Source organism: Geotrypetes seraphini, chromosome 14, assembly GCF_902459505.1.
Source record: "Geotrypetes seraphini chromosome 14, aGeoSer1.1, whole genome shotgun sequence".
Taxonomy (NCBI): Eukaryota; Metazoa; Chordata; class Amphibia; order Gymnophiona; family Dermophiidae; genus Geotrypetes; species Geotrypetes seraphini.
Window position 1 is genome coordinate 76,737,290 of NC_047097.1, and position 25,241 is coordinate 76,762,530.

The following is a 25,241-nucleotide window of genomic DNA, read 5'->3' on the forward strand; positions in this document are numbered from 1 at the left end:
CATGGGAGACCTTGACACTCCATCAGCCTGCCTTCAAACTTTTTTTTTAAAATTGTGTTTCCTTATGAAGATGGGCATTTTCATTCTCTTTGTCTAATGAAAAAAGCCTTTTCCTTCAAGCTTTTGGTTCTTCCATGAATCCACTTCTCTCTTTCTGCCACAAGCTTGGGAATAGAGGCAAAGAATAACAGGGAAAAAGCCATGATGATGAGGGCCACCTCTGGCTTCCAGGCCTTGCACAGAAGAACACTGCTTTAGAGGATTTAGCTCTCCAAATTACCATATCAACCCATAAAAGCTCACTTTTGTATAAAAAAAAACCCCACCAGCTAGGGAACAGCAAAAGAGTTGGGGAGATGTCGCACTTTTGCCAGAATTTGATCTCTCATAATAAACTTGCTATCCTTTGCAAGATCAATAACCTGAGATATTTTTGTACTGTAAGCAGGCAAACAGACTGAGGATTACCCAGTATGGAAGTTAAGGGAGAAAGTTCTACCTGCATCTTTAAGAAGGCTAGTCTTCCTCCACACAGAGCATGTTTCCTAGGGTACAGGGAACTCTCTAGGTGAGGGCAAGACCCGTGCACAGTTCTGAAAAGGGCATTCTCAAGCTTATATGGAGACATAGCTTGTTCTTCCAATTCTAACCAATGCTGATCGTGTCTACCTGTTCTCCAAAAAAAGTATTTCTGAGATTTTGCAGCCCAGTAATATTTTTTTTCCAAATTGGGGAGGGCCAGGCCAAGCCACCCTGTTGTGTAGGAAGCATAAGTGTTTTTATCCCAATCCTTATCTTCCTTCCTGCCCAAAGAAGAAAGATTGATAAATTTCTGTTTAACTCTTCAAAACTAACTGGGATCACACATGATATAGCCATGAATAAATATAATATAAGGCAGTATTCATTTCAGTAACATTGACTGACTCTGGTATTAAAAGATTTAACAAGAAAGCTTCACTTCCTCAAGATTGATTTAACCCTGTCCAACATATCGGGGTATTCTCTTTTCCTTTTTTATAGGGTGGGAGTAATCGTGCCACTAACTTTCTAGATAAAAGCGGATTTTCATTGCTGGTTTATGACTACCAGCATAATAAGTAGCTTATGACTGAAGATATAACTATATTTTTCTGGCATATGGTCATAAACTGTTGAAGAGAGCTTTATGGATTGGTGAGCATTGAGTGCGTCGTAAGCAGCTAGTGAGAAGAAGAGGGATGTGAGAGGACCCCTCTGTCTCGTTCTCCTCTCTAATTTAATGTCAGTCAGACATTATTGCTAATTTTAGCTGATGGTTTGCCATACGAACCCTATATTATTAGAAAATAAGGGCCACAATTTATTTTCTCTAAAACTGAAAACAAAAGTCTTAACTAGATCCTATCAAAAATGCCTTTTCAGCATCAAGCACACAAAAAGCACCTGATTGTCCAGATGGTGTTTAGATAGAGCAATACATTTAAAACTCAGCAGATATCTTCTGAGGCCAGTCTCACACTTGTAAATCCAGTGTGCTCTCTATGCCACTCTTGCTAAACAGACTGTTAACTAAATTAATTGTCATCCAGTCTGAAACCCAAATTTAAGGGGGTTCACAAGGTCTATTGATTCCTATCTCGCTCTGTATGATATCCACCTAGTTCATAGTACAGTACATACAACAAAAAAATTAAATTCTAATTACCGAGATGTGCCTCCAAATGCAATCTTTTGTGTTCTTATGTATATGCTAGTCTATTGTAGATCCTGGGTTCAATTCCTTCAAAGAGGCAGTGGGAAATAAAATGATGAAACAGCCAGGTGGTTGCATAAAAAGTATATTTTGGATGTTCAGGATGCAAGCTTTATTAAGAAATATACAAATTCAGGAGTGAAATTATACAGAGGATCCAAGATGGTGACTGGACGCTCTGAGTCGTTCACCTTAGGACATCGATTACTTTGATAAAAATTTCTTTAGCAGAGAAGGAGCCGGAGCGCTGCTTCTGCCTCGTGGCGCCCTGGAGCTCCGGGTCTCGGCAATATTCAGGAGCTCCTAAGGCGCATGCAGAAGGTCTCGGCGTCATCAGATGGCAGCCCGTTGAGGACACAGGGAGGTGAACCCGCAGTGGACACTCTTGGGCCCGATACTACTCTTAGCCCCGATGTTAGGGCTCCGCTCCCGCAGCCTCAGATTACCAGCTCCCCCAGGGGTGGGGAAACCCCAGAATCTGAGGTATTCTCTTCTCCAAAGGCAAGTAAGGAATCTGAGGAGAGCTTGGAGGTTGGGGCTCGTTTCTTAAGGGTCCCAATGGAGAAATCTGGGGCAGATACATCTTTACAAGAGGGGGAAACTCAGAAGACAAACCCCGAAGAAAATCTTCAGAATGGTGAGCACTATACACTCATACTGGTTCTAATTGTATTGAATAAACCTGCTGAAGTAACTTTAGATTCCTTACGGGACCTAATGGCTGACTTTGTTAAGACTATTACCTCTACTTTTCAACAAACTGAAAGAAAATTTCAGCAATATGATAAAGAATTAAAAGATATAAATACTTCTAATTTAACTATTCAGAAAATTGAAAACGAAACGACAACATCTAAACATTTACAAGAGACTTTATTTAAAGATAATATCAATTTAAGGAGGAAAATTGAAATGCCTGAGAATAACTCACGTAGTAACAATTTAAGGTTAATTAATTTTCCTAGACTTGATTTGGTAACACCTAGAGACATGCTTAAGAGATATCTAGTGGAAATTTTGAAGATATCTGAAGAACAGTTACCACCATTCTCACGGGTTTACTACTTCCCTAAAAAAGGACAAAATCAACAACAAAAAGAAAAACCTTCAGATCAAAAAGCCTTAAACATTTCAGAAATCTTAGAGACATCTGAGAAGGACTTAGCATCATCAGCCACTATGATCATTACTTTAGCTCTACCAATTGATAAAACATGGTTGTTAAAGCTTTACTTTAAAAATAGACAAAAAAATTTTCTTGGTCAAAAATACAAATGTTCCCAGATTTGGCACGGGAGACGCAAAAACGTTGCCGTGAATTTCTTCTTCTGAAACCTGGGGTTATATCTTTGGGGGCAACTTTTTATTTGAGACATCCGTGTAAATGTATTGTGCATTACCGTACTGTTAAGTATGTGTTCTTTGAACCATCCCAATTGACAACTTTTGTGGCAATGTCTCGACTGGAAGGAAGAAATCTTTGAATCCTATAATTTTTGATGACCTCTTCAGAGCCACAGCTTTCAGTTTCTTGTTATTCTTAGCATTTTCCTTTATGTTTCGCTCTTTTTGAGTCTTGGATCCTAAGTTGAGGACTTGAGCATGAATAGTAAAAAATAGTTAACTTTATGAGTTATAATTATATTGTACTTAATGTGTTTTCTATTATTGCTTTCTGTATAAGTGTAATGCTTGAAATTTAAATTGAAAATCAGTAAAGATTTAACGGGGGGAAAAAAGTATACTTTGTGGAAATAGGCTTGTTATTATAGAGGTACAATGCTTAGAAGAAAGATACACCATACTTGTGCTTGTTACTAATGTACAGAAAGATATATGGTTATAGAGCTGCTTCTGTGTGTATATAGGAAAACATATGCCCAGAGCAGAGAGAGCTTGTGGTGTACCTGAATGAATGAATGTGTGTATGGTTGTAAGGTAGGGGAGAAGAGAGCCAAGAGGGAGATAAGCAAGAGAGAAGGCCGAGAGAGACAAAGTGTGTGTGTGTTTGGGTGGGGGGTTAACCTACATTTATAGGCTTGAGTAATGTTATAAAAATAGTATATATTGTTGTTAAGAACTGAATTGAACATATTTTCCAGTACCTCTGCCATAATTTGGTACTTGTTTGAGACAATGACCCTTAATTGATAAGGAAGGTGTGACTCTGGTAGATGGAATTAGTCTGTCTGGCTTCTTTTGTTCTATTCAAGTACTGTAGTTAACATATCTTCTTGAGAAATCCAGGCTGGCTGGATACTCAAGATATGTGGAATATGGGCAGGGGTCTTATTTGGTCTATCTACACTAACATTCCCAGAGTCACATTGTTTAATATCCCTGAGTCCTTTGCTGATACTCTGGTTAGGCCAACAAAAATGCTGTCAACTAGCATACAGTAATGTAAGGCTGACAGTCACCTGATACTTTCGCTGATGTCCTCAGAGTAAGGTATGCTGGTGTAGGAGTCCATTAGCTTCTACTCGGTTAACGTATTAGTTTCCATCCCGTAGACCAGTGGGATTAGTATAACTGAATTTTAAAAAAGTTTTGAAGATATTTCTGGTGAAAAACTCAACAACTTGCTAGAGTAGGCCTGAGGGAAGTTACTCCTTATCCCTGGGGGTTAGTAGCATAGAACTGTCTAGTTTTTGGGATCCTTCTAGGTGACCTGGATTAGCCATTGTTGAAAATAGGACACTAGGTTAGATAGTCTGACCCATGGTAATTTTTCTGGTCTTAAAAACTATTTGCTTTCATATAGGCTGAGAATGGAGCTTAATCAAAGAGAGTTAAGCTCTTATTCTTCTGTTTCTCATCAGAGATCTAGCAGCCATATTTGTTTAAAGTTCAAATCCTGCTGAAAAGATATTTAGCTGTTTTGGATTTCTAAACATCAAATGAATGATTTTATACGGTATTTAAACTCTTAAGGTAAATTTGCCAAGCATGAGCACCCTTCTCTTGTCTCTCTTTGTAAGTAATATGAAAACCTACAACAAATTTACTTTACTTTCCGTACCATCTCTTCTAAACTGTTGTGTAAAGACTTTGAAGAGGAATGGGTTTAGCACTAATGTGACATCCTGTAATCTCTTCCTTCTCTGTCTCTCTCTTTTCAGGATCCTTTGCCTCTTCCCTACCTTGTTGATGATAATCCCTATAACTTTGATATAAACCTCTCTGTGGCCATTAAAGGTAATAATTATTCTGTAAACTAATCATACATTTATACTATGAAAGTATCTTTATGTATAGCTGGAGAGGCTTTGCATCTCTTGTATACCTCCTCTCTTACCTATTACTTTCTTCCCTGCCCTTCACTTTTCGGTGATTTGAAATATTAATATGAGTATTCATGCATTTATTTTATACCTTCTAAAACTTGGCTAGACACACATCCATAAACAGTACTTAGATGTTGACTGGTGAGACCAATCTGTAGCATCTCTGTGTATCATCACCTATCTGTGGCTATCTCCCAGCTCCTCACAACAGAGAAGGAACTTTGGAAAGAAACAAATGGGGAAACCTGCCCCAATGTCTTCAATTTCATTGCATTCTTAAATACATTTAAAGGGGAACATTAATAGTTAAATAGTATGGTTGGGGATGCAGAACCCAAGGTGAGAGGAGTTAGGAGTTGAAAACACTCTTGAAGAGGCGGGCTTTTAACTGGGCTTTGAACACGTCCCTGCCGAAGGGATTTGAGCAGCTTCTTCCAAGCATATGACGATGCCCAACAAACTCAGACAAGAATCATCTTTAATAGTATTCAAATCTAAACTAAAAACCTTCCTGTTTCAAGATGCTTTCAATACGGGTTGACCTTCTTCCCATCTTAAGGAAAAAAGACCCCCTCACCTACTGTACTTACCCTTTCCTATACCTTTTTCTATTATAATTTTATTGTAACTTTTTCTCCCTCCCCCAACTTCCCCCCTTGCTTCATGTCAGTCAAGTCTGTCTATCTTCCTCCCTTAATGTTTTAGATTATATTTTTTTAATCTTTTACTATATCAACCTACTGTAAATATTCTAGATACTTGGGCTAGATGGTATAACAATAAATTAATAAACTTGGAAACTTGGCAAGGTAGAAGGAATGGAGTCTGGAGTTGGCAAAGGAAGATAAGGGCACATATAGGAGGGACTTACTAGCTGAATGGAGCTCATGGGGAGGAACATAGAGGGAGATAAGTGAAGAGAGATAGTAAGAGGCAGCTGAGTGAGTGTATTTGTAGGTCAGTAAGAGGAGTTTGAATTGTATTTGGAAACAGATGGAAAGCCAATGAAGTGACTTTAGGAGAAGGGTAATGTGAGTATAGCAGCTCTTCTGGAATATGAATCATGCAGCTGAATTCTGGATGGATTGGAGGGGAGTGAGTTGGCTAAGCGGAAGGCCTGAGAGTAGTGAGTTGCAGTAGTCTAAAGCGCAAGGCAAGGTGATGAAAGGGTGGATAAGGGTTTTGATATTGTGCTCAGAAAGAAAGGGTCAGATTTTGGCAATATTATAGAGGAAGAAGTGGCAGGTTTTAGCAATATATTGTATCTGAACAGTGAAGGAGAACAAGGAGTCAAAGATGACCCCGAGAATACGAGCAGACAAAACAGGAAGGATGAGACTGTTGTTCACAGAGATGGAGAATGAGGAAAGCGGAAAGGTGGGTTTAGGCAAGAAGATAAGCAGCTCCATTTTAGCCATATTCAGTTTTAGATGGCGGTAAAACATCCAGGCGGCAATGTCAGACAGGTAGGCTAAGATTCTGGTTTTGGTTTTAGTAGAGATATTTGGCGCAGAGAGGTAGATCTGGGAGTCGCCAGCATAGAAGTGATACTGGAAACTGTGGGAGATCAGCGCTCCAAATAAGCAAGTGTAGATTGAGAAAAGGAGTGGTCCCAGAACAGAACTTTGTGGTACACCAATCGATAGTGGGAAAGCTGTGAAGGAGGAACCACCATTGCATACACTGAAGCTGCAATGGGAGAAATAGGAAGAAAACCAGTAGAGGGCAGGACCCTGGAATCCCAGCAAGGGCAGCTTATCAAGGAGTAGGCAGTGATCAACAGTATTAAATGCGGCAGACAGATCGAGACTTTATTACTGTATTAATTATGGAGACCTGCATTTCCAGCTGTATGTGGAATCTGACTATTCTCTCTCTCTTCTCTTTTCCTCTCCTCCCTTCTCTCTCCTTTCAGGAGAAGGAATGACTGAAGCAACCACCATCTGCAAAACCAACTTCAAGGTAGGCAGGGCAGCAGTCCTGGGCACTTTCCCCAGGGGAAGGAGTTACAAGAGCAGATATCTTCTATATCATGCATGTTCTGGGTCACCTACAGCCTGGCCTTGTACTTCTCTGAGCACCTTCTCTTCTGATGCATAGATGAGTGCAGACTTGGAAAAGGCAATTAGGACCCCTAAAATGGAAAGGAGAAGAATTTTAACCTATTCTCAAAGGAGAAGACGTGCATCAGATTTGTGAGAGGAATATCTTTGCAGGCGTAGGGAGGAAATAAGTCTATGGGAAACATGTCTCTGGAAAGGATGTCAACCTGTGGGAGGCTTATCTTTTGATGTAGGAAATCTCTGAGAGGCACACTTCTTTGAGGGGGGGGTTGTCAAGACAGGAGAATGATCTGTAGGAGAGCCATACCTCAGGTGAGGAAAGTAGCCCGAGATTAGGCATAGCCCTGGGTGCAAGTGGAGAAGAGCAGAGTGTGGGTGACACACCTTTGGGGTGTTGAGGCAGGAGGGAAAGAGGACAAAATGGGCAGTAGGAAGCACATCCCTAGGCATGGGTATAGGTAACTGCTTAAGCTGCCGCTGCTCCAGAAATTATGTTGCTGCTGTGTGGTTCAAAAGCAAAAGCATATGCTAATTTCAGTGAGGGTGCTTGCTTCTTCAGCAATCACACAATGCACAACAAAGCTATCCAGACCACCTTCTTTCCATGCCAGACACTATAAATAAGGCAAGGCTGATCCCAAACTCCTCAACCATTCCTTAATACAACAAACAGGCTGCTTAGCATTTCTGGCATCCTATACCCCTCTGTAGATAGGGACCAAGCTTCTTTCCTCCTGCTTCACCTGATACTATTGATCACTGGCTCAGCACCACCAGATGTGTTGGGAATGCAGGTAGGTCAAATTGTGAAGCAGTCACAGTAGCACAATGCTGGTGATCACTCATAGGAGCAAATTCATTGAGTTACATGGCCAGACAAAGGCCTTAGAGGACCATTAAACTAGGATAAAAGGAGTCCAGACACTGGTCTACACTGTGGACATTATACCAGGCTGGTATACAATACAGAGTAAAAAAAGTCCCTTGACATTTCATTTCATTGTAATACTTTCCTATTAACACTTGTGCTTGAAAACAATCACTGCAGATTCCTTTCTCATAGAATCTAGCTTCTGCACGTCACAAATTTCATTAAAATACTGCATCTTCGTTATGCCCAAAAGAGCCTGGAAATACTGTTCAACAGTAGCGTAGCCTTGGAAGTCTGGCATCCCCCCCACTTTGGCTCGGGCCCCCTCCAGAACTCCAGCACTCCCTTTTTACCTTACTGGCAGGGACACTGTGCCCCACCAGCAAAATAACTACAGTGCCGCAGCTCCCCACTTTTTCCTTCCTGCTCTGAGCATGCCAAGACTTCCCGCAAATGCTTGAAGCGCGTGTGAGAAATCCTGACATTTTTGGAGCAGAAAGCAAGCAGCAGGGAGCAGCGGTGTTGGAATTTCACTGGTGGAATTCAGCAACACCGTTAGCAAAATTACCTTTAGAGCGCCTGCGTGAGAGGGACAGAAATAAATTGCACCTCCCCCCAGTTAACTCCTGGGCTTCCTAGACTGCTATTCAAGCCAGAATAATACTTTAAACAATGAAAGCCCATATTTTTCCTCCAAGCAAAATTGCCTCCACATCCACAGACCTCTGTTAATGAAAACTGAAACTGTGCTTTTACAATGGCTGACGTTGCACCACATTTGGAGTGACAGCTGTCGTATCTTCACAGAGAGGCTAATTCCTAAGCAGGTTGTCATCCCAAATTTACAGACTTAAATTCTTACTAAAAAAGCATTTCTTTGGAGCACTCTATTTACCATATAAACTACTATCAAGATCATAATTGTATTACTTGCAACTCGCATTACACAGACATTTAAAAAAATGCAAAAAGTAGCTTCCTTCTTCCTCCCCACCAGTCCAAAAAAAAAAAATCATCCTTAGATTTTGAGACCTAGTGGTGTATTTAAGGCAGGAGTGATCTATAGTCACTCTCACCCATGTCAGCTGTACTCTCAAATGGCTGACACGACATCTTGCTCAGTCTAGTGATTGTCATTAGAAGTCATGGCAACCATTTTGACAACATAGGCAAGAGGGCCATGGAGATAACTCCTACCCTGACTACATCCCTAAATTGCCAGGGATTGTAAAATAGGCCCTAGAGGACACCTACAGATGGGCAGGGGGGTGAGGCAACTCCTTTTCAGAGAGGAGGAGGTGGGGAGCGAGACCAGCAGGACAAAGTTCACATTTTCAGCTTCCAGCAAACACACTTGGCCAAAATGAAAACCAGGTAGTAAAAGGATTTGAAGTTAGGTTAAGCACTGTAACAGAAATTCATTTGGCCTTTACTTAGGGGCAGAGTGGCAGGGCTCAAGGGTTTCTTTTCATGTACATCCTCCACTAGGGCTAGAGATGAGGCACTGCTGGCCAGAGGCGCAGAGAGGGTGGAGACCAAGGGATCTCCAAATTAAGTCATCAGGGCCCATCAAACTGGAGCTCCATTGTTACCCAAAAAACAAGAACCACACCTCCAATAGTTTAGTTTTTCCTACCAACACAAAACAAGCCCACAGAACCATTTTGCACACCTTTTCACAATGCTTGTCATTAGGAGAGCTCCTTTGCATTGCAATTAAATGAACTTTCCCATCAACTACTTTATGCAAAATGGTCTTTGCAAGGTGACTTTTCAGAAGTGCACATGATTCCTCAGATTCAGCTGGGACAAAGCAGAGGTCCATCAAGCCCAGGATCCTGTTCCCAACAGTGGCCAACCCAAGTTGCAAGTAGTAAAACAGATTTTATGCTGCTTATCCTAGGAATAAGCAGGGAATTTCTAGGCAGTTTTAGCTATTTTCATATGATGTGCACAATTGTGAAGTCTTAAACAAGTAAAACAAAGGGTTTCGTATAGCAAAGAGCTAATTCCAAGAGCTGTGTAACTTATAATGTAGGTTAATAGCTTTTTAGAGGAGGATTACAGTGTCTTACCTCGTATCACTACCAGTTCTCTTTTGCAAAAGGCATGCCAAATGGTGAGAATGTGGTGACAATTTCCAAAAGATCATGGTTGGTGCTTATGATAGATTTGACCAAAAATTTGGAAGCGTGGGTTATTTTTAAATTCAGTAGTTTTTGCTTCAAAGTGTTGTATAGCTTGCTCCTGAATTATCTAATGGATCATTTGATTTTTTTACTCCTGTCCGTTCACCGCGTAATTGTTTACATTTCCCTCATCCAAAAGCTTGTTTACCAGACACATCATAGCTATTACTTTCTTATCGGGCTGCTAGCTTGGAATCTGAGTTTTGCCCATTAGTACTTACCTCTGTTTCGCTTTTTCATTTTAGAAAGTTACTGAAGACTTATCCGTTTCAAAAATTTCATGGGAAGGAATGATGGCTGGCTGATATGTTTTGTTCTATTGATTATGATTTTCTAGCTCACTGTCCCCTATGAGCGTCGAAGTAGCATCGGAGCATTTAGCACTCCAGGCCAAGGTAGAAACCTCTATCGTAGCATAGTAAAAGAGGGCTTTTCTTCTTTTGTTATCCGCATAGAACTGGAAGGTTTTGTGGAATAAAAATAAAGTGTTATGTTAAGTTAAATGCCTCAGCTTCTATTTTCTGGAATGTCTCTGTTTACAAATGTATTAAATCAGTTGATGGAATTTGATGTATTTGCCTAGGACTGTTTATGGCTGATTGTTAAATAATAGATGAAGATGCATTGTTAATAGGATTGGCAAAAACTTATGCGCAATGCGTAGTCAAGCTACGGAATTCATTCTGTTAGTGTGGCTGAGTTTAGAAAAGTTTTGGCGATTCCTGGATGAAAAGTCCATATACCATAATGCAATTGGATGGGGAAATCCTGCCGTTATCTTTGGGCTAAGGAGCATGAAATCCTACCTTTGGGATCAAGCCAAGTGCTTTTGACCTGGATTGGCTATTGTTGGAATGAGGATAGAAGGCCTGATGGACCTTTTTGAGCAGACTCAGAGTGAAGATGATATTCTTATGTACTTCATGTTTTGACTCGTGGTGCTTTTTCTCTTTCTTTCATTTCTGCTGCTTCTCATTTAAATGCACTATTTTTGCTCTTTGTTCCTGTCTCTTCCTAGTACATGTATTGGACCATGAAGCAACAGCTTGTACATCACACTATCTCTGGATGCAATGTGAGGCCTGGCGACCTCCTGGCTTCTGGCACTATCAGTGGACCAGTGAGTTTTCCTAATAAGGATTCTGTACAAAAGCTTGAATGTGGCTAACCTTACAGGCAACGCTTGCACTAAGCTAGTGTTGGGTGGCTAACAAGGTCTGAAAGTCAAGACCTAACTTGTTGGGGGAATGGTCTGGAATGCAGTGCCACCACTTATTTTCAGATCTCACTGCAGCAAGGCAGCCTAAAGGAAAGTGGTGAGCCTGGAGCAGAGTCAAGAACAGTCACTATACCCTAATCCAGCCCCTCTTTTCCTGTTGCTCAGTGCCAGTTTTAGACATTCTGGGACCCAGGACAGAAATTAAGGAACACCTCTTCTCTCTGCATCCTCCCCATGATATCCCTACCTCCCATTACTACCACACATAAAACAACTTTAAATGACCTCTTTACAAACAAAATACAGATAGACCTTTACCAAATACAGAACTAGAGATCACAAAGTTTAGTTTCAAGTTTCAAGTTTATTTTATAATTTGATTAATCGCCTATTCCAAATTCTAGGCGATGTACAAGTCAACAAAATACATAGTTAAAATAAACTTACATAACTAACAAAGGGACTAAGTCTATAAAACATAATAAAAATACATTTTCAAGTACGAGACAATAGGCAAGGCAAGGAAAGAAATACAATCTAATTAATATAGGAGCAAACAATTAGGGGTTAAAAACAGCAGGAAGGGAAAGACAAAACTGATTAAAAGGTTTAAAAATAAACAGAAGAACAGTAAGCAATTCAATTAAGTTCTGATGCATCTTTAAAAAGAAAACTCTTGAGTTTGCTCTTAAATTGAAATTCAACCGGGGCGGAAACCCTAAGAAATTAAACTCAGCACTTATTGCAACACTAGAGAAATAAAACCAGATATGCACTTCTTTCTACACTGAACACATAAAGATTCCAGGCCCACCTCCCTTGCTTCTGGCTGGTGGAGATCCCAAAACCCTGCCAGTTGAAGACCACCTTCGCCGGTCTAGCAGCCAGTAATCTCCAAGCTCCGCAGCTAGCGGAAGAATCCCTGACCTGTCACCAGCTGGAGAGCTTGAAGAGTTCTGGCCGCCAGACTAGAGGAACAGGTCTTCGGCTGGCAGGGCTTTGGGTATTTATATTTTGCTTTTGGATAGGAAGAAAATTTAGTGCCTACCCACTTTGGGCTCAGGGCCACTGTCCACCCTCACGCTCCCATCAATTGTCTGGTAAGCCACTGGACACAATACAAAGATTTGTGATGCACATATTCCAGGTAATTCATTTGAAATAAAACTCTTTTTTCTACCTTTGTTGCCTACACATTTAATTTTTTCCATCATGTTGGTCCCATCTTGTCTTTTCTGCTTTCCTGTGTCTTCTGATCTTTCCCTTTCCAGTGGTTGCTGTCCATTTATCTATTCTCCTCTTTCCTGTCTTTGATATACAGTACTCCCCCGAAATTCATGGGGGTTACGTTCTCGGAGTGACCACGAATGTTGAAAAACCGTGAATATCGGATGAGTGCTGTAATCAGTGCGTGAAAGACAAAACACACTCACCTAAAACCATGGCGCAGGAAGCGCTTGCAGTCGCATCTCCTCATTGCCTGCTTGCCCCTAAACCTCACGCTCTCGGCACTCTCCCTCCTCCTTTCTTGCTCCGGCCCCGCCCTCGCACTGAGATCCCCGTCAGAATTGATTGGCAGCGAAAGGGAGATGTGAACTTTCCAGCTATTGGCTGCTCCGTGAGGTAAATTATGGAGGGGGTGAGGGTGAGGCAGAATTTGGTTACTAAGTGAGGGAAAACCCACAAATTACTGAGTCCACAAATTCGGGACTGCAAATTCGCGGGGGTATACTGTTCTAATCTTCCCTTTTTAGCTCTTCCTGCCCTTTTTTAATTTTCTTCCTCTCTGACCACTACTTACCAACTTTCCTTCTCCCTGTCTCATGTTCTAGTTCTCCCATTTCCCATATCATGCCTTCTCCAGTCTCCTATTCCATGATATCTTTCATATACACCTCTGTACTTACTATCCTCCTCCCATTCATCTCCTTGCCACTCTCTGTGTCTCCCACATTATTCCACAATTTGTAGTATATCTCCTCCCTCCATTCTTGATCCTTAATGGCCCAATGTCAACCTTCTTCAAGCCTAAAGTGGCTTTTGGTACACCACCCTATATCAAATTAAAATGAAATGCCTTGGCTCTGATGGAAGGAGTTGATATACATTAACACAAATCAAGGGGCTGATTTTTCTAATCTGACAGGGCTATGTACATCTAGCACAGATACAGAAAAATAACTGACTTCTCGTAAGCAGCATTATGTTTGCATGCCTTCTATTTTCATTGTGATTCCTAAAACAAACACTGAAATAGTACCTGACAATCATCCTAGCTTTCCAAATAGGAAAACTACCCAACTGCCATAACCTTTCCTTATTTTCTCAAAAAGAGAAAGTTTTCCTATAAATTTGTCCTCCTGTCACCAAACTATAGGCCCCCTTTTATCATGCTGCATTAGGTTTTTTTGGTTGTTTTTTTTTAAATCGCTGGTTGAAGGGATATAAGCTCCGATACTCGTAGGAATTTTACCACCACAGTCAGCGACAACACAGCATGATAAAAGGGGGCCTATATTTGTTACATCTTTTAGAAAGTGTGAGAAAATGCCTGAATGTAGTAGGTTGGCAGCTCTTTTAGTTCTCCTGAAGCACTGGCTTCAGATTCTAGGTTGCATCCAGCCTTTGTATTTCCACCAGTGGCATTCCTAGCATATATGACAATGGAGATGATCATTTTTTAACATTCCCTCCTCTGTATGAAAAACATGATTTTTAGTAGTAATCCACAACTTGCACAACAAGAGTGTACCTAGGAAAAGGCAGCATTGAGCACTATAACATCAATACACCTAATGTAAAACAAACGAGCCAGATTAGTACAGATTGATCCTGCAAAATCAATGCTAACAGAAAAATATGTCTTTTATACACACAGAAGTCAGAAACACCCTCACCCAGTTTGGAATAAGTAATCGCAAACTAAAAATAGAAATATGTAGACAAAAGTTAAACTGAACCACCTAGAAGCTGAACTTTGCATACAGTGCAAAACCACAGAAACAATAATAATAATAAACAACTTTATTTTTGTATACCGCCATACCATGAGTTCTAGGCAGTTTACATCAAGAAAAGCTGGACAATCGGCGAATCATATAAATACAACACATATACATATCATTAATACAGTATTAAAACAGTCAAGATATAAATTTATCAAACAGATAGGTTTTAATGCTTTTCTAAAAGCAAGATAAGATTGAGCTTGAGAAATTAGGGTACTCCATCAGGTATTCATTTTACTAGCCTGGAGTGCTAAAGTTCGAGCAAAAAATCTTGTGTAACGACAAGCTTTGGGTGATGGAAATGCAAACCAGTAAGATTTGCGTGTATTCATGTTTGTTCTATGAAATTCAAAATGAGAAACAAGATAAGCTGGAGCTGAACCAAATAATACAGTGATGCATATCCCCCAATATTGTACAAAATATAAAGAGCAGATGAAAAAAGAGAAATAACAAATCATTTTACAAATAAAAATAAAATAATTTTTCAATTACCTTGCGGAGGTCAAAACCTCTTTACTCAGGTCAATAAAGTATCCTGTCCTCACCTGAAGAAAGGGGATATGGGGCTCCTTTTACGAAGGTGTGCTAGGGGCTTAACGTGCGGAATAGCGCATGCTAAATTTCCACGCGTGCTAGCCGCTACCGCCTCCTAATCCTAGTGCACCTTCGTAAAAGGAGCCCTTGGTCTCTGAAAGTTAGCAAGAAATGCATTAAAAAACTAGTCCAGTAAAAGGATCACCTTATTTCCATTTTCTATATATAAATGTTTATCAACAAAGCTACAATAGGACTTTATCCTAAAGCAAAAAAAATAAATAGAAATTATTTTCTACCTTTTGACGTTTGGTTTCTGCTTTCCTCATCTTCTTGTCATTCTCTTCCTTCCATCTACTGTCTGCCTTCTCTCTGCCTCTTCCGTATGACATCTGCTTTCTCTCTCTCTCTCTCTCTGCCCCTTCCAGAAACTGCCTCCCCTTCCATTTCTCCCCCCCCCCAATTGGCCTGGCATTCATCTTTTTCCCTCTGCTCCCCCATGGTCTGACATCTCTGTTTCCTTTCCTCCACCTCCATTGGTCTGACATCCTTCTTCTTCCCTCCGCACCTCCCCCCAATGGTCTGGCATCTCTGTCTCCTTCCCTCCCTTCCCCCTGTTAGTTTTAGCATCTCTCTCTTCTCATTTTCTTCCCTCAGATCTGATTTCTCTGTCTCCTTTCCCCTTTTCTCCCCCCAGATCTGGTATCTCTATCTCCTGCCCCTCCACCCATGCTCTGGTATCTCTCTCTACTCTCTCTTCCTTTCCTTTTCCTTTCCTTTTCTTCCCTGGTCTTCTTCTCAATTTATTTTTTGCCTCCATTTATATTAAATTCTTTCTTACTATCCAGTTCTCAATTTCCCTCTTTTCACTGTTTACCTAGTTTGCTACTCCTTTCATTCACCCCTCTAGTATCTCACTAACACTATCCTCTTCCCCCCATCTAGCATGCACCTTTTTTTCTTTATCCTCTCCTTCCATCCAGTATGTGCCCTCTTTCTCCACTTCCATTCAGCATCTGTTCCCCCTCCCTTTACTCCACTTCCATCATCTGCTCCCTCTCTCTCCTTCCACCCCAATTCCATATTATGCTCCCTTCTTGTTCTCTCCCTCCACCCCAATTTCATTGAGTATCCTGGCCTCCTTTCTCTCTCCCTCTCTCCTCCCCAATTCCATCGAGTATCCTGCCCCCTCATCTTCCCACCACTGCTGCTGCTTTTTCACACACTCCTGTTGGCACACAATAACGCTCAAGCATTACTCAGTCTCTTCCTCTTGTTGGCCCATCTCCCTCCCTTCCCCTCACCTTCGCAGTTGCCTTTCTAAATCAAAGTTTTCTTTTTTCAGCAGGGTCCTGACAAGGCAGCCATTTTCATAAGTTGCCTGGCTGAAGCTTTCCATCTGCTACGATCTGCTCAGGCGAAAACAGGAAGTTACGTAGGAAGGGAAGCTTTGGGCTAGGCAGCTGCCTGCAACTTATGAAAATGGCTGCCTTGCCAGGGTCCCACTGAACAAGAAAACTTTGATTTAGAAAGGCAACCATGAAGGTGAGGGGAAGGGAGTGAGATGGACCAGCAAGGGGAACAGATTCCCAGACCACTGGGGCCCCTGGAGCTGTGGGACCCAGGACAGCTGCTCTGTTTGCCCTCTTCTAATGCCGGCCCTGCTCTGCTGGCTCAACTTTGTTTTTATCTACAAATTAAGCCCTTCCAACAGTTTTATGTAGTGCATTTATGATGGTATAATTTCAGGAACCAGAAAGTTATGGCTCGATGCTGGAACTCTCCTGGAAAGGAACAAAGCCCATTACTCTTGGAGGAGGTCATGTTCGTACATTTCTGCAAGATGGAGATGAGGTCTTCTTAACAGGTGAGGGGTGAATTAGCAAAGACAATTGAGCAGAGTATCTGCTTTTCAGATCTCCAATCCTCTCTTCTTCACTGCTGGGGCCATTTGAAAGCTAAACTCGTGGAGGGGCATAATCAAAAAAAGCGTCTAAGTCCCCTTTTGGCCTAAGTCCCTAAACGTTCAACCCAGAAGCAGGGAAAGAGTCCATAACCAAAACAAACGTCCATGTTTTGATTATGGCCTTCCTCTGCCTAAACGCCCAATCTCCACTACGTCTACAAGTACCCCCACAGCTCGTCTACACTTTTTAGCCATAATGAAACAAAAACATGCCTAGGCCACAAACGTCCAACAGAAGGGCTTTTAGGCGAAGGAGGAGCCAGTTCTTCGCCTAAAAGCTGGATTCTGTAACCGGTGTCTGTCAAAAACAACACCGGTTACAGAATCCCCCCCCCCCAACGATCCAGGCAGGAGGGTGCCCAAGCCCTCCTGCCATGTCAAACCGCGACCCCCCCCTCCCGAGGGAGCTCAAGCCCTCTTGCCCCGCCGACTCCCCGACACGATCGGGGCAAGAGGGAACTCAAGCCCTCTTGCCCCCCGACTCCCCGACACAATCGGGGCAAGAGGGAGCCCAAGCCCTCTTGCCCGCCGACTCCCCAACTCCCCGACAATATCGGGCCAGGAGGGAGCCCAAGCCCTCCTGGCCCTGGCAAACCCCCCCCCCCCCGCTAGTTGTTCGGGCCAGAAGGGAGCCCAAACCCTCCTGGCCCAGCCGATCCTGCCCCCCCACAACATCGGGCCAGGAGGGAGCCCAAACCCTCCTGGCCACGGCGACCCCCTACCCCCACCCCGCACTACATTACGGGCAGGAGGGATCCCAGGCCCTCCTGCCCTCGACGCAAATCCCCCTCCCCCCAACGACCGCCCCCCCCCAAGAACCTCTGACCGCCCCCCCAGCCGACCCGCGACCCCCCTGGCCGACCCCCCACGACACTCCCACCTCCCTTCCCCGTACCTTTGTTTAGTTGGCCGGACAGACGGGAGCCAAACCCGCCTGTCCGGCAGGCAGCCAACGACGGAATGAGGCCGGATTGGCCCATCCGTCCCAAAGCCCTGCCTACTTTTGGGGCCTAAGGCGCCTGAGCCAATCAGAATAGGCCCGGGAGCCTTAGGCCCCAGGAGTGATGGCATCGCGGTAGGGGAGATGAGGCATCTCTCCTGCCGCGATGGTTAGGTTGCCGGGCCGCTGAACTGATGGCGCCAGCGGCCATCAGCTCAGCGGCCCCTTTTTTGGCACTTAGACCTGGTTTTATTTTGTCTAAGTGAAAAAGGTCTAAGTGCCGACTAAACTGTATTGGTTATACCTGTTGTACGGCTAGGTGTAGGTCGGCCCACCTCCCACCCACTGCCCGCCCTTTCCCCTCCTCTAAACACACCTCTTTTTTCTCTGTGCGTTTAGAGGCAGGGGAAAGGCCTAAGCTGTTTTTAGATACGTCTAAAACCAGCTTTGGTTATGGATACTTGGACGATCAGGCTTTTTGATCGTCCAAGTAGCCATTTAGGACACTTTTTAGATGTTTTTTTTTTTTTATTATTACCCCCTTAGTTTTTGTGGACTTGGGTGTATGTCTACTAAAGTGGACTAGTAAATGGGTTTAGGATGTGCTAACAAGGGACTTTCCTATGTGCTAAGCTGTATAGGTCTATCAAGGCTACTCTAAGGGCTCCTTTTACAAAGCTGCACTAGTGGTTTTAGCGTGCGCTAGATGCTAATGCCAGTATTGAGCTGGAGTTAGTTCTAGCCGCGTAGCATGGGTTTAGCGCGCGCTAAAATTCTGCAAGCGCTAAAAACGCTATCGCAGCTTTGTAAAAAGAGCCCTAAGTTTTCACCTATTTGCCTCCCCAAATCCAAAAGCTTGTCGATGCAAGACATTCTTGGAAAGGACACTTGTGTTCAAATTACAAACTGGGTTAGGTGAAATTATTTTTCAAGCCTTACCTTATTGTTTTTTCAGGAAATGAGTTAAGACCTATTTGTTTGATAAATTTTTAGCTTGATTTGATTGGTTTTATTGCAGTATTATTCTGTATTTCCTATTCAATTGTATTTTCTCACAAAACTCTTTTTCATTGATTATCCAGTCTTATTTTATGTGAACTGCCTAAAACTGCTGCTGTTGGTAGTTTACAAGAATAAAGTTATTATGATGATTATTATTATAATCTGCCTTTCCCAAGGCAGCTCACAATGTAAACATACATAGTCAAAAATATATCAGATACATGTAGAAACACAAACAAAATAAGCGATCAACGCTTACACAAGTGCAAATGCCCTAATGCCCATATTTCATGTTACAAACTAGATGTCTCTTCAATAATTTCTTAAAAGCATCAAGATTACATTGCTTTCTAATGTACAAAGGTAACCAAGTCTTGAATGGAGAAACTTTAACTAGGACTTCAGCAGAACGAGATTTAGGAGTAATCATCAGTGCAGACATGAAAACTGCCAATCAAGTGGAGAAGGCTTCATCTAAGGCAAGGCAGATATTGGGTTGTATCAATAGAAGTTTCGTCAGCCGAAAGCCTGAAGTCATAATGCCGTTGTACAGGGCCATGGTGAGACCTCATCTGGAGTACTGTGTGCAATTCTGGAGGCCACATTACAGTAAAGATGTGCGCAGAATTGAATTGGTTCAGCGGACGGCCACCAGGATGATCTCGGGGCTCAAGGGTCTCTCGTACGAAGAGAGACTGAACAAATTGCAGCTCTACACTCTCGAGGAACGTAGGGAGAGGGGAGACATGATCGAAACATTTAAGTACCTCACGGGACGTGTCAAAGTGGACGATGATATTTTCTTTCTCAAGGGACCCTCGGCCACAAGAGGTCACCCGCTCAAACTCAGGGGCGGAAAATCTCATGGCGACACTAGAAAGTATTTCTTCACAGAGAGAGTGGTTGATCATTGGAACAAGCTTCCAGTGCAGGTGATCGAGGCAGACAGCGTGCCAGACTTTAAGAATAAATGGGATACCCATGTGGGATCCCTACGAGGGTCAAGATAAGGAAATTGGGTCATTAGGGCATAGACAGGGGGTGGGTAAGCAGAGTGGGCAGACTTGATGGGCTGTAGCCCTTTTCTGCCATCATCTTTTATGTTTATGTTATGTTTATTCCTGGGGGCCCCTACAGGAAAACATAGTTACACGTGAGGTATTCAGTCTCAATTCCCTTACAGATGGCACAAACAAGTCAGGCAGTTTCTTACTTGATTTGCACGTGGACTCTCCTGATATCCTGTCTGTTGGAATGTTAAGACTTGCACTGAGCCACAACTCTGCCTGAGTAACCCTGAGACATGTCACAACGTGCACAGACTTGTTTCAAAACACTTGCTACTTTCTTTCATACTTGAACGCTCCTCGTAGATTGGCCATTAGCAAACAGGTTACTACTACCACTGTTAATTATTTCTATAGCACTACCAGACGCACACAGCGCTGCACAGAGTCACAAAGAATAAGAAAACAGTCCCTACAAAGCGCTTACAATCTAAACAGGCAAGACAGACAAACAGGATGTCATGGATACACTTAAGGAGAACGGTTAATCAGCAGGCTGGGTTGGAGGGCAGAGGCGTAGGGTTAAGGATTGAAAGCTACATCAAAAAGGTGGGTTTTCAGTCTGCTTTTAAATAAGGGAAGGGGCTTGACGGACAAACTTGGGTAATTTATTTCAGGCATAGGGGGCAACTAGATGAAAGGAACAAAGTCTGGAATTGGCAGTGGAATTCTCTGGGAGTTGTATAAGGAGAGAGAAGTGATGAGAGATATTGAGGGGCAGCAGAATGAACACACTTATAGGTCAGCAATAAGATCTTGAACTATATGCGATGGCAGATAGGGAGCCAGTGAAGTGACTTAAGGAGAAGCGTGACATGAGCGTAGCGAGGTTGGTAGAAGATGAGTTGTGCAGCAGAGTTTTGCAAGGGGCAGAGGCGACACTGCGGGATACCAGTTAGGAGTTGATTGCAGTAATCTAAGCATGAGGTTACGAGAGCTTGGACAAGGGTCCGGGTAGTGTGCTCAAAGAGGAAGGGGTGAATTTTGGTGATATTGAAGAGATAGAAGTGACAGATCTTAGCAGCTTGTTAGATATGCGTAGAAAATGAGAGGTCAGAATCGAAGACTTGCAAGCAGAGATTGGAACAATGACAGTATTATTTCTTTATTTATTTTTGCAAAATAATATACAATCCAGAAAACAAACACATCCCACCCCTAAACAGAGACCCAAAAGAAATCCAAACCCCACCAATCAGACCAAAAGGGAGCAATGCAATAAGCACCAAAAAATCCAAGTGATACCCCAAAATATAATATCCATCAATTGACATGATAAAGCCCCTTATTATGAAGACAATGAGACAGGAGTCTCTCTCTCCAGTGCAAATAGATATCCCAAATTTTATGAAAAGACTACAAACGTTCATTTTTAATAGCTGTCATTTTTAACATCAAACAAAGTCCATCTTCCTCAGCAAGTGGGTCAAAGTAGGTTCAAAATTCTTCCAATGAGCTGCTGTAGTAAGCTAAAATATGACGATTCCTAGATACATAAGAAGGTTTCATATGTAATAAACAATAATGAGCCTCAGGCAGATACAATATTCCAGTAATTAAATAATAAAACATGAAGAAAATGCTGCCAAAATCTTTGTATTACCGAACATTTCCACCAAATATGAAAAAAGTCTCCCACTTCATCACAATCTCTCCAGCACTGAGGACTCACCGTGCTATAAATCTTATATAAGTGATGGGGAATATAATACAATCTATACAATACTTTATGTCCATTTTCATTCATATTACTAGAGATGGAGGTCTTCAGCAAATTCCTAAAGCATCTATTCCACTCTTCAGATGTAAAAGTGACTCCTAACTCACATTCCCACAAAGCTTTATAAGGTTGCACAGGATCTGTCCGCATCAAAAGCACCCTGTACAGAAAAGATAATGAACCTCTAGATAGAGGTTTCTGCACAAGATATGTGAGAGCGAGAGAGAGATCATCTCTAGCCTTTTTGTACAACGGGTCTCTAATCTGTGTATAGTAAAAAGATTCAGAATTAGGTAACCAAAACTCATCCTGTAAAGTTTCCCAAGACAACATTCCCTGGTCGCTCCACAATTGACCCAAGGTGGACAGCGAAGCTTTAGCCCACCGCACAAATACCGGCCAAGAAATACAATGACAGTATTATTTACCGAGATGGAGAAAGGAGGAGGAGAAGCAGAGGGTTTAGGATGAAAGAGGAGCAGCTCAGTCTTGGACATATTTAGTTTCAGATGACGGCAGGACATCCAGGCAGCAATGTCAGCCAAACAAGCAGAGACTTTTTCCTGGACTTTAGGGGAAATTTCAGGTGTAGAGAGGTAGATCTGGGATCAGCATATAGGTGATGCTGGAAGCCATGGGAGGAGATCAGGGAAGAGGTGTAGAGAGAGAAGAGAAGAGGTCCTAAGACAGAACCCTGGGGTAGCAGCAGAAGAGGACCTACCAACACTAAAGGTGCGTTGGGAAAGATAGGAGGCAAACCAGGAGAGGACAGATTGACGGAATCCAAACGAGGACAGCATATCAAGGAGTAAGCTCTGATTTACAGTATCAAAGGCAGCAGACAGGTCAAGAAGGATAAAGCTAGAGAAAAGGCCCTTAGATTTGGCCATGAACAAGTCACTCTGTGGAGTGTTGGGGCAAAAACCAGATTGTAGAGGATCAAGAATCTGTCGAGTTAAAAGGAAGTCCAGGTAACGTGCTCATTAACAACATACTAGAGCCACGGAAGCTGTGTGCATTGTCCCTTTGTGCTGTGCAATCACATTTTGGACTTGTAAGAGGTATTCACTCACTCAGCTTGGGCCATAATGCAGCATTAGCTTTATAGCCTTGCTCTTAACTTTTATTCCCAAGAACTTGGTCTCTGAGCATGTTTCTAAAAGAACACATCTTACGTACAACATCCATCAGATCACAACAGAAGCATAAAACCATGTTTCAGGCTTCTTGGCTATTGGGGAATAGTGCGATGTTCTTGGAGGCTAGAAAATGGTTTGGATACATTTCTGACTCAAAAGAGAACAAGCAGTTATCAAAAATGTATACTGTTCAGAAAATCTTGTTGCAAGCATCTCACTCAATTTCAGTAATTGATCATTAACATTACAAACCAAAAACCAGTTGGTGGAGACAAAAGACCTCAGAACACTGTATGAATACACCCATTTATCAGTTACCCAATATACAGTGGTACTGTCCAATTATCAGTCAAGAAAAAAATTCCATCAATCTAATACTTCCAAAAGTAAGCAAGTAATCATTGAAACAAGTCAGGTAGGGAAAAGGGCTTTGCTTTGGCACATAGCTCATAATGGCTCTAAAGCTAAGAGGGCAATTCTGCAAAGAAGTCCAGCTGTGTGCACAGATTTATGATGGGTCTACTTACACTTGCGAGCCATAAACTCATCTTTCTGTAGATATGTGCTAGGCACCGTTCAACAAAATTGACACAACACTCGCATGTAGTAGTGGGAGGAGCACGGATGTTCCACCTAGGAATGCGCAATTTCATAGAACTGTATCAGAAGCATGCCACCATTGGAGAACACATTAGGCATGCCTTAACACTGTCATAGGACTGGCACTAAGCGTTCTTCCTTGAGCCGAATGGTTAGCGCAGTGGCCTGAGAATCAGGGGAACTGGGCTCGATTCCCACTCCACCTCCTTGTGATGCTAAGCAATTCACTCAAAATAAGGATCTGCTTTGATTATATCCCTCTTTCCCTGGGTATAAAGCAAAGTGGGTTTACATATTATATATGAGTCCCAGCCCCTCTCCCTTTCTCTTTCCACTTTATAGAATTGCTCCTTTTATGCTTTCTGCTTGCTATCGAGATTACACTGTTATCAATAAGTGGGCTTGAAATGATTTTTCTCAGGTTGATTTTTGCTTTGGCTTTCTTGCTTCTTCACTTGAAGTATTGCTGCAAATGACCAGTTACCAGTTCAATCACCCGATCAAGGGTAACTGAGAGTGCCAGTGAAAATAACCAGTTGACGCTGACTATTTTGGAGGCATTCTGAGGGTGGAGTGAGTACTTAAGCGGCCAGGTTAATCACATAGTAAGACTTACTTATGTGGTCCTATCTTGATGCTGAATATTAGGGAAATCCCTTTTCTTAAAATTCACTGAGCTTTGGATTAACCTTCCTGCCCCGCTGCGGAATCTAGGCTCATTCCAATTATTCCAAAAGCATCTGAAAACCTGGCTTTTCTCCAACATGTAAAGCTATCTATCCTCTTTATAACTTCTAATTTCTTATTATGTCTTTCCCTCATTTATTGAATTACCTGTAAACCGTGCCAAGCTCTATCTTTATGGAGAGGATGCGATATACAAACGCAAGGTTTAGTTTAGTTTACATTTAACCAGCTCTGTATTGGCCAACTCCACCAAACCGGATATTTAGTTTAGGAGCGTGGACTGGGCCTGGCATTAAGTATTTGGGAATAACAGAGGTGGTGTTGGTTAGCAGAACACTCAGGGCTGCCAGTTGAATAGTGAGCCCAGAGTTTTTTATTGACTGGTAATTGGACACCACCGCTGTGTATTGGGCAACCAAGAAGTAGGTGTGGTACTGGACTTTTTCTCCACTGTACAAGGTGTCTCACTCACTGAACAGTCTTAATTTTTATTTTATTTAGGCCTTGAGACTAGGGAATGAGTGTTGGTTTTGTTGCAGGCTACTATTGAGTTTCATGCTTTTTGTTTTCTAGGTTTCTGTCAAGGGATTGGATATCGCATAGGATTTGGATGCTGTGCTGGGAAGATACTCCCAGCCATTTCTATATGACAGGATTTTCCCAGAAGCAAGAAATAAAACAGCTGCCTCTATGACCTGCTTTTAGCATTGTATTCTCTTTCCTAAATAAAACGATTTACAATCTGGCAGAAGTCTAATAAAACAAACTATTCAGATGCTCTCACTGATGGCTTTCATAAGAGAGAGGTTTTTTCAGTTAAGAATTAGGAATCACATACATTTTACTTTTTCATCCTAGACCAGTTCAGGCTGATGGGCTATGCCCCCTATTAGAAGATGGAAGCAGAGATGTGAGGTTTTCCATGACCTCACTAGTATAAGGAGGGGTACCAGCTGGAATGTGCCAGTATTTATCTGCCTGCAGCAGATGATGCAGATTGGACTGGTACAGCAGGATTTCTTCTTCAGAGGTGTGACTCCCCAGCTGCAATCTGTGGCACTCTGGGTTGACTCCTTGTCCAAGGAAGGCTCATGCATCAGTCATGCCTAAGTATCTGCTTAGACCATTTGCAGCTTATGCCAGGGATTACTTATTAGCACAGCACTGTGTATATCTGCTAGAATTATAAAAATTACTACTTAGGACTGTCA

The 25,241-nt window shown here is 42.3% G+C and overlaps 1 protein-coding gene across 1 annotated transcript in view; it reads left to right on the plus strand.

The window, feature by feature from the left end:
* Positions 1 to 24,813, plus strand: part of FAH (fumarylacetoacetate hydrolase) — a 60,693-nt gene extending 35,880 nt beyond the window's left edge. Inside the window, exons 10-14 of the mRNA XM_033920454.1 lie at positions 4,858 to 4,933; positions 6,938 to 6,984; positions 11,164 to 11,265; positions 16,659 to 16,776; positions 24,604 to 24,813. Coding sequence (XP_033776345.1) covers positions 4,858 to 4,933; positions 6,938 to 6,984; positions 11,164 to 11,265; positions 16,659 to 16,776; positions 24,604 to 24,680 — 420 coding nt within the window. The 3' untranslated portion in view covers positions 24,681 to 24,813. The remainder of the gene's footprint in view (positions 1 to 4,857; positions 4,934 to 6,937; positions 6,985 to 11,163; positions 11,266 to 16,658; positions 16,777 to 24,603) is intronic.
* Positions 24,814 to 25,241: the final 428 nt, after the last annotated feature.